Raw genomic sequence first — 10756 nt, forward strand, 5'->3', positions numbered from 1 at the left:
AAAAAAACGAATGACTGACAAACCCTTGTGGGAGAAAGCCAGTCGTGTTACTACTTACTTAATGACTTTGGTCTAGAAAATCCTTCAAAAATTAACTCTAAGAGAACTTTTATCAGTAAATCAATCAGAGAGCGCAAAATGGCACACGTGCTTACACAACGAACGCAACTGACTTTCTCCGCCGATGGGCGATGAAGCTGAAGTCGCTGGAGTGGCGAACGAATGATCAATGGAATGTTGCGGCTGAACGAATTCCGCGAATTTAGCAAGGAGTAAAGTAACGGTTTGGATTATCCTGTGTTGACAAATTAAGCAATGAAACTACACATATCTCCTCTCTACGTTCTACAAAAAATTATTCCAATTAATAAATGAAAAATGCCTAAAACGGGATTCTCTTTATTTCATCACTCCGCACCATCTGTGGGCTAAATAATTTTTGAGATATAAGCGTTGAGCCTCAGAGAGGAGATATGCGTAGTTGCAGTGCCTAATTTTCAACATGGGATAATCAAAACTGTTACTTTACCCCTTACTTAATTTGCGGAATTCGTTCAGTCGCGGCATTCCGTTGACCATTCGTTCGCCGCTTCAGCGTTTTCGGCATCTGCAACTTATTAGTATTACCCGAGACTTCGCTTACAAAACTTATACTCTTCACTATACATTGAAATCTTTTCCGAAGAGAGTGGCTCAACATCCAGCGTAAATGGCACCAGTCTCCAGCATTAAGTGAATATGCTCCATCACTTTATTTCTTCATATAAATTTTTTTGTAGTATTCTTTACTTTCGTCACTTATTTCGCTGGTCCCTATTCTTCTTGAGTCAATATTTTCAGCAAACAATTTGAGAGTCTAATGACTCGTTTCAACTTTCAAGTATCGAAAGGAATACTACCGCATCTGCCATCAGAGTCACAGATCACGATTTCTCTCAAAACCGTCAATGAAGGAGAGCACGGTTGCTTGCGAGCATCAAGCAGCACTGAAAGCTTCTCCGTAGATAAAAATTGAGAAACGCGTTCTTGTTATCCCAAGTTTAGCGATGATATCACAACAAGGTTGCAGAAATTTGTATATATAGTGACCAATCAAATACCATTTCTACTCGAGACACAGATGTTTAACGAAAGAGTCTTTGTGAAAAGCCTTTAATTATCATTGTTGTCGTTTGGCCACCGAGTTCATCGTATCTTACGTAGAACCTCAGTTGTGGGGTCAAATTGCTTTGAAGGGAAGATTCATCGCCATCACCTCTTCAGATACGTAGCTGAGCAAGTGGCCACAGTACCGTGAAAACATTTGATTTCTACGTGCATTTGTCTCTGTTCATCGCTGCATTTTCGTGTTTTAACCGAAATGCCAAGCCTACATATTTTCGAAGTCAGCGGTCTTATAAAACCTATCTTTGATGCTGATAATGTCACATTGTTGTGAAAGATGATCGCTATGAAGCTCCAAAAAAAATCCGTATCTACAGATATCGTTTACACATTTAATTTATATTAGAGTGATGCAAGTTGAAATTACAGCATTTTGTGAATAAAATAACAACAAATCCCTTTAGCCTTCAACGTACGCTGACCTAAGCTATTTATTGTACCGAATTGATAATCATTCGCGAAAAAATTTGAAAATACGCGGCCAAAATGTGGAACAAATCTTACGCGAGAGTGAAATACAAATATATGATACATATATATGTTTATTACAAAAGGATAAACCGAACAATTTAGCACTTCTGTAATGCAGCAACTATGGCATCAATATTTTACAATAGTTTTTGACACCACAATTTAAAATTTTTCTCTAAACCAATTGTAGAACTAAGCAAGTGAGCGAAAGTAATGTATGGGTAACTATAATAAGTAAGAATAATATGATTAGGCAGTGTAATGTACGATTAACAGGGCACGCATGATTTATAATCGAGTTCAACTGCATCCCAGTCTCCTCAAACGAGCTCTAAGTGACATGTGTAGCAACAGTACTCCGTACGGTGAATAATTGGATCTGATCAAGAGCACCATTCACTTACTTTTAGACAGAAATTGGAAGTTGCTACATTCATTGATAGTTACAAATCATGTCCATAAAACTCGCAATACTTACAAATGCAATAGAACAGTCACGATGTTGACCTCAAAAGATAAATCCTTAGCTGCGAGTCATAGTTTTTAACTAAACCGGGCCAACTAGCACAAATCAAGACGCTTCAAATCGTTGATTGCGTTAATCGACGTCAAGCACCTGGAGTGTCACGCTTCTGTTCTTTGTGAAAGAAATCATTTATGGCAGATAAATTCTTACGGACAACTTTTCTTCTTGTACAATACATAGCAGGGGAAACGACATTCGAAATGACGCTTGATAAACGCCAGGGCAATAACCTACCAAGACGACGACTGCACACATAAAAGAAAACGGCAAGTCTCTGAACACAGACAACGAATTTTTCTTGCTTCTATGTTCAAGTTGTAACATATCCTTCGAAATTAATGCACCAAAGACTCATTGAAATTGCTAGTGTCACCGTAACACTCAATGATATTTGAAATGTTAATTTTCCTTTTAATTATATGTATTCGTTCCGAATGTTCAGGGCCAGACCGCCTCTTCAACACTGACACAGAGAAAATTAAGCCTCACGAAAAATATGGACAAAACGTTGGCTGAGAACGATTCTAGATTGTCAGCCTAGGAACAAGCGGACAGAAAGAGGGGCAACAACTTAAAGTTATATTAGCGTTAAAACTTCAAAGGCAGGCCAAGTTATACCAGCGAGACAAATTTCCATTTTTAAGCGTTGAAATACGCCCAGAAAAATGTTAGTCAATACAGTCATTTCACAATCTACCAACACAAAACTTCTGCGGGACCATTGCAAAAAATCAACCGAGGACATCAAGTCAAGACAGAATCAAAGCGATTGTAAAAAGTTTCACTTTTCTGTCACTTAGTCATCAATAGGAAAATGATATAATGCCGTATTCTCACACATTCGATAACTAGGATCGCTCTAGTTAACAAAAGCATAAATTACAATAAGTTACAGCCTCGTGCAAATGCAGGCAACTGCAAGTTAAGAGTCAACTTCTGGAGCAGCAACCAGAGACGCAGGCAAAGCAGCCACATGACCGCTTGTACTGAGCGCCATGCCTTCAATGAAATCCCAAACAACAATCCATTATGATCCTTCATAACATAGGTAATTCAATAACTAAATGTTCTCCCTTCAAACATCAAATTAAATAGGTATTTTTCAAACAATTTTTGTCGACTAAGGGTCTGGAACTAGGAGAAAAGCGCAGTAAAATAACATATTTGCAGGAGAGGAAGCATACTAGAGAACAACACTGCAATGGTTGCTAATGGAAGCCAGCGAAGCCTCGATTGCTCCTCAGATGATCAAATACAAGGAATCGAGACAAGCCTTGCGACCAAAAATAAGGCAATGAGCACCAAGAGCATTAGAAGTGAGTCTTGAGATCAGAATCGAAGAGTAAGAAACCCAAGAGATCACGTAAAGAGGGAGCGTAGTATACAGTTAGGGTATTGGACGAAAATAATGAAAGCACCTAATACCCACACAATCATACAAATAACCGATGACGCGATCCACCGACCTCTCAATAGATTTCTCAACACAACTCGCGCTTCGTGTCAAAAGAGTATCACTAAAATAAGATATTTCGAGTCGAACGTGCTAGTACAAGCATTCGTAGCAAAAAGGTGGAAGGCATATGTCTATATAGTAGCATTATCTTCCAGACTGTAGGTCATTTTTGCTCTTGATCGTCTTCTCGAGGTGTTGGAAGACGAGTCTCTAGCATACCTGTGTCGGTGAGAAATTACTGTGAGGTCATTCCAGTTTATCACAAGCTGAGATAAAGAATAACAAGATCTTTAAAAAATATAACTCAGTACTCACTGCAGTGAGTGACAGTCGACGAAAACGCATTCATCTCATTTTCTCGTCGACGAAAACGTGAAGTCACGGACGGACAGACAGACGGACGGACATGGCAAGCACAATAGCGCCTTTTTTCCATAAATGAGAAAATGTTCTAAAAACAGCGAGAAAAGCATATTTGAGCTTGAACCTTGTTACGTAATTGAGAGATAGATCACGTTTTTCATCTATAGGAATAGAAATGATGACCCACTAAAAAAATTAATAGCCAATTGAATTAGATGAAAAATTAAATTTAATGAAAAATACAGTAGCAAATTATTCCGAAACTATTTTAAAATGACCAAAACATCATTCTATTGTAAAAGTACCTGAAAAACTATTTGCTAACTTATTCTGAAGTATTGCTGAAATAACACCATTCTTAAAACGGATAAAATTGTTATCAAAGCGCTCGACAGACGTGCAACAGAAACCCATGTATATATATATCATGAAAACTATGTTATAACGAATGTTTATTCAGCTCCTATTTATTTCATTTATATTCGTTTGATTTTCGATTTTGGTTCTAATGTCCTGAAGTTTAGCTGAATTGTTTGAATGTGAATTTTAGGTTACTAATTATTTGTACCTGTGTTCTAGGTTTTGAACTGACGATGCAGTTGCACTCCGAAACGTTTTCTCTTATAAGAAATGGTGAACTTTTTGGATGTTTTTTTGCCATTAAATTCCGGGTAAATTAGCGATTTAAGCAATCAAGTGATCTTAATACTTATATCACGAATGTAAGGACTGGGATCAACCTAGAACATTACATGGTGGTGCTCTAGAGTAATCAAATGAACTTTATTGACAAAACGGTCTTCAAGTTTACAGCAATAAATTTCAAACTAAACAATTCTTTTTACCTTCTTTGATTGAAGACCTAGAAAATGACACACTTGGGCTTCTTCTTCTTCTTAACAGCAAGGGCGGCTTTTGTGGCGGTCTCGAAGACATCCCTCACTCCTTCTTTGGTCTTAGCTGAACACTCGAGGTAAGCAAAGGCATTGATTTTTTCGGCCATTGCTCGACCTTCCTCAGGCTTCACAGGCTCCTGCTTCATCTTCTGCAACTCTTTGATGGTGTTTGAGTCGCTGCGTAGATCCTACAAGTGTGGCAAGGGAAACGGTCAATGAGTTCCTTTTGTATGAGAAACGATTAAATACTCTAGTATGAAAAGCTTTATCAAGGCATTTTAAAAATATATTACTATATTAATATTATAATCAAATGAAGCATTGCTCAAAAAGAGTAAGGTATTAATAGGAAATAAATATACCAAACTCGGACGTGGTACTAATTTGGGGTTAGACACTACCTTATTAATTGTCATTCTTATCTACTGAGAAATTTAAACCATCATTGCTCTTAAAAGATTTGCCATAGCAAAAACAATAGTGCATTTTTTCATAAATGAGAAAATGTGCTAAAAATAATCACATTCTTCATATACTACTCAAATAAAGAAGATTATTAAATACAAATGGCCCGAATAAGCAACTTGAACACATCCTAAGGAAATAATGTTTATAGAACCATGCAAGAGTAATGATATACAGCAACAAAAGCCCTAATACTACAAACGAACCTTTTTGTTTCCTACGAGGATAATAGGAACATTGGGGCAGAAGTGCTTCACTTCTGGAGTCCATTTTTCAGGTATATTCTCAAGAGAGTCAGGGGAATCTATTGAAAAGCACATTAAAATGACGTCGGTGTCGGGGTAGGAGAGAGGACGCAGTCTGTCATAATCTTCCTGGCCAGCTGTGTCCCACAAGGCTAACTCCACCTGATAGAAACAAATGATTGAATGGATATTCAGCTATTATATCTGGTAATAGCTTACCGTAATCAGTGTAGAGGATATATACTAATGCATGGATATCAATGCATAGGAAACAAAAATGGAACTGGCACAAGATAAGATCAGGATTAATTGCAATGGCTTCAAATTGGCAAGACTAAGGAGTAATATATCTATAATTTTTCTGATGAGGCCTAAATTTTTTCAAATAGATTACAAAATGTAGGTATAGATTTTCAACCCAATCTACAGATTAGAACTTTCAGTCTCAAGCGTTATGTAAAGCATCTCGATGAACATATTTATGGGTACCTTACAGGTTATCAGAGGAACCCAGGCCTCAGTTAAATCATCTAGTGACCAGAACAAAAGATTCATCATAGCTTGTGCAAACCAAGAACAAAAAAAGGTTCTGAACCAGTAATAGGTATTGGGTCTCCTGGTAATTAGTTGAGCAAATGCCTCTTTCTGGATGTGCAGGTACATGGCAGATGGTTGGGGGCAGATGTTTGGGTGCAGATAGCCAAGTTGCAAGGAGTTCAAAACCCTCACCTGTTTGCCATCAACTTCGATGTCAGCAACATAGTTCTCGAACACAGTGGGGACATATACTTCAGGGAACTGATCTTTGGAGAAGACAATGAGCAAGCATGTCTTGCCACATGCACCATCTCCCACAATGACAAGCTTTTTGCGAATGGCAGCCATCAAATCTGCAAAAAAAATTCAAACTGTTACCATTGCCAATTTGGACAAATACTTTATGCACAGTAAAACAATGCAATGTTAGATATGGGAAAATTAGACAAGTCCCTAATCAGCCTGCCCATTGGACAACAATTTTAAAGTAGGTGTTAGTCAGTTTCTTGAATGTTTGACATGACTGCTTGATTTCATACCTAGCACACCAAACCTGACATCAAAGTTTATGACTCCTGTTTCCATCCAGTTAAGACTAATGTCTATCATGGAAGCACTAATAACAAATGGGTTTGCAGCAAGGTTATAGCTGGCAGAAATGTTAAAATATATTCCGATACAAAATCACAAAAATAACATGAATACACAAAATTTTTATATAAATACATGAACCTTGATAATCTCAAATACTGCCTACAACTTCCATTGAAAAAAAAGTGAGGAGTACAATGAATGATGATGAAATAATAAGTGTGCTGTCAATAGCAGTATTATTAGTATGTTGTAAAAGGAATCTAAAAGCTACCGTTAACTGGGCTGACTTTGGCCACACCTACAACAGAAACAAATGGCAGCGAAACAAATTACAAATAGCCAAAGTCACCCCTGTCACTTTGGCCAACATTTATTATTTTGTTTTGCTGCCATTTGTTTCTGTTGTAAGAGTGGCCAAAGTCATCCCAGTTGACAATAGTAAATTTCCAATTATGAGGGAAATTAGCTGAACTTTTGTTTGAAAACAGAGAAATCTTATTTTTAACCATGCCTTCTTATTGATTGAAAAGTATCTTTTGTTTATTTGCTTTGTTGCAATTCACACATTTTCATAAAGTGCATGAAAAAAAGTTAATTATTTCATCCACAGTCAGTATCAAAACTTATATTAATTTGACAATATTTTCCTGTGTATTTTCTACTAATTTCAGAACTCTACAAAGAGGCAACAAGTATCTACAAAAATGCAAAAAATTACATGCAAAGCTGTGTTTTGCATCAACTAACAAGTTGAACCAATTTGTAGATTAGAATCTAATTAAGCAAATTTTGTTTAATCACCAATCAAAATGATTTTTAAACTGTCACAGGAATACAGTTTTGCCCATTGTTTGATTGCAATTTGTGCACTTGCTTGTCTTCACACATGTAAACCCATTGTTTTAATGGGAATACAAGACAGCTATGAGCCACTGCAATCACTCTTAAGATGTATATATGTTTTTTGGGAAATTTTTCCATGCAAAATGAGCTTTCTCAAGCCATTGGACTGTGCAGTTCTTTCAGGACTGTCAACCTGATCTATTAGCACAGAAAGTTACAGAGTAGGCAGTATTTGCCAGCATTGAACATAAGTATATTCCCTAATAACCATGTATACAACAGAGTCATCACAAAACCACAGCCATCATTGCAGTTGGCAGCTGCAGGCATTGAACATTTGTTAGGTCACCAATGCATGTAGTGGATAGCTGTGCAATGCACATATAATTTGTGAGCAATAGTGCATCCATGTATTAACTATTTTTGACACCTCGCACATTCTTTCTCTCAACACATTTGGTACACTGCAGGCATGGATAATAATTTTATATAAAATCCCATGCACCTGGCACACCTTTTCAATTGTGGTACTGGAATTGCCTAATCTTGGTTTACATTCTTGAGCAACATTAACAGGAAACTGTTGAGCACATGTCTACTTTTCAATCTAACTTTGAGATAACAATTATTGTTATTCTATTTATTCCATATACATTTTTTCACACATATACAGATTTAAATTAAATTTTGCATTGTTGTTGAAGTGGTATAAACTCTAAATTTTTTTTACAGAACCTACTTAGTACCTTACTATAAGATGAAATGGGGGCTTTTTCTGGCCTAGTATGTGCACAAGCTACACAGCCTAAGTAGAAAATTTTACTCATTCCAATGGCCTCTCCCTAATTTCTTTAGAAGAAAAGATGAACCACCTATTTTTGATACCATTCAAGAAAATTGGGCAGATGACCATTATGAATGATATAAAAAAACACCCATGCTATCAGTCAATTTCACCTGCTTTATGAGTTATGACCCTTGCTTTTATCCATAAAAAAAATAAGAAAAACCACTTAAATTTCTAAAAATCACCATTAATGATAGTTTTTGTGAATGTTTAATATTCAATTCTGAGTGACATCCCATTTGGATAAGTTATGTGGCATGTGCACTTGTTCATAGCCTCATAGGGTAAACGCGGTATATTCCGACATCGTGGGTAATTCCGTCACCTCTCTAGTTTTTCCTTTATATTAAGCTTTGTTTCAGTTCCATGCATTCATTGATGGTTGAAATGGTGACGTCATACATTTGCACATCAAACTACTGCCAAAACACTAGGTCTTGGCCATCTAGCAGGAAAATATTGAGATCCAAAGAGAGACAATGCACGCTACCCAGTGAGATCATCAAAAAATGTGTCAAATTTGACAGTTGACCTTGCTCTACCAAATAGTGAATAACTGTTTGTATAGGAAGAATATTATGGTTTGAGACTTTTAAATACATCTGTGAATATATAAGGAATCCTTTAAGTATACTTGTATTCGCTGATTTCAAGTGGTAAATAAATTAATAGATGATTAAGTTGAGAAATGGATTGAGACACGTGAAAACTAATTCCGTCACAACTTGAATTGGGACACACACAGATCGTTCCAAGCTGTGTACAAAAATTACAATTTGCTTAATTAAAAGCTTAATAGTTGTTAATTAAAAGCGTAATTAAGCAGTGTTTAAAATTCATTAGTGTTATAATTCAAAGCCGTGTTGTATTCCAATACAGCTCACACAGCGAACAGAATTCGAACACGTGGATGACGGCATTACGTATCAGTAGAATTTGAAGCGTGGACGGAATACGCCTCACCACATGCCAAATATAGCCACACACAGTGACGGAATATAGGGATTTGGTAGGTTTGGATTCTATAGGCTTTAAATTTTTAAATAAATATGGCAACATTTTGTGACATTTCATCGTTGCTGATGCACAGTGAGGTGTTTTGAGAGTCACATAAAGCAAACAGAACTTGAGTAACACATAGGGTTATTTTTTTATAGTTTTTCATTTCTCGGTGCATCCCAAATGTGACGGAATATACCGCATTTACCCTAGGTAGGCTACATCACCTGCCAACTTGCCTAGTGCCAGGCTGCCTCTGGCCTCAGGCTCAGGCTGACGGAATTCAATCATGCACTAACTTTCGGTTAGCCTTTTATACTACATAGCTATACGCCTAGGTATATGTAAAATGAACAACACAGCTTTGGCCTTAGAACACTCTACCTTTCTTTTAATAAAAAAAGTGCAATAATTTTCAGTAATGAATTTTCCGTTACAAGGAACAGTGAAAATTTAATGAAATTGTTTCTCTTGAATTAGTCATTAGGTACTCAATAGGTAGGTAGCCTATATGTAGCCTGTACTATAGGTACCTATAGTATATTTACTATATACCTAGCTAGCCAGCCTAGCCTAGCCTTTGAAGCAAATGGCAATTCATTTCCATGATTTAGTATGTTTAGGCCTACTGATGTTCAGTGGTTTTAATTTTCAAGGTAATTAGTGGTAACTGTTCATTTTTAGGTCTAAAAAATGAGAGTCGAAGGATGACAAAGTAAAATACGAATATTAATGGTGAAAAGAATACGTATCGTTGGCATTATGGGGCTGGGCACACCGCATACTACATCTAAATCAGAAGTGCTTAACATAATCACAGAAGGCACAATAAATTAACGGCAAAAATATAAATTTAACAGCCAAATTATTTTCTGAAGTTTGCAGAAATTGCAGGACTCCTTGCACATCGCGATATTGATGGTGCAGCACTGCAGCAATCATTTGATACGAATAACCGACAACCGATAGAGGCCGTTGCATCTAAACGACGACAGTTGAAAACTATATATAAAGTGACATATGTAAGAATAAATTATCCATTCACAGTCCATCAATAGTATAAAATATTCATTCGTTACAGTGTAGAACGCAGACTTCTCATTACCTTGTCAATCGGAGGTAATATAAAGAAATTCGAATCAAATATGGCTGCAACTCTGCCTGCCCCACCTTAAAGAAGCTCAGTAATAGCATAGGAATGCCTGACGTCACCATACAGGAAATTTTAAGTGTAGATTTTTATATAATTACAGATTAATTGATTCCTAGTTTACTATTTGAAATGTAATTTTGTTTGGAATATCTATTTTTTTAACTATAACAATCATGCATGTGACTGTGCAGTAATTC

General features: G+C 36.5%; 1 protein-coding gene across 2 annotated transcripts; it reads right to left on the bottom strand.

Annotated features, from left to right (window-relative positions):
- Positions 1-1688: 1688 nt before the first annotated feature.
- On the bottom strand, positions 1689-10756 carry LOC108675832 (ras-like GTP-binding protein Rho1). 2 transcript variants are annotated; one of them, XM_018163868.2, is made up of 5 exons: positions 10577-10756; positions 6316-6476; positions 5548-5748; positions 4826-5064; positions 1689-3836 (listed from the first exon to the last, which is right to left on the bottom strand). In XM_018163868.2, exons 2-4 carry the CDS (start codon positions 6469-6471, stop codon positions 4843-4845), a joined length of 579 nt encoding a protein of 192 aa, XP_018019357.1. In that variant the 5' UTR covers positions 6472-6476; positions 10577-10756; the 3' UTR covers positions 1689-3836; positions 4826-4842. The 2 variants fall into 2 exon arrangements, with proteins under 2 accessions (XP_018019357.1, XP_018019356.1); XM_018163867.2 differs by having other exon boundaries at positions 10512-10754.

Source organism: Hyalella azteca, unplaced genomic scaffold, assembly GCF_000764305.2.
Source record: "Hyalella azteca isolate HAZT.00-mixed unplaced genomic scaffold, Hazt_2.0.2 contig8429, whole genome shotgun sequence".
NCBI classification, from domain to species: domain Eukaryota; kingdom Metazoa; phylum Arthropoda; class Malacostraca; order Amphipoda; family Hyalellidae; genus Hyalella; species Hyalella azteca.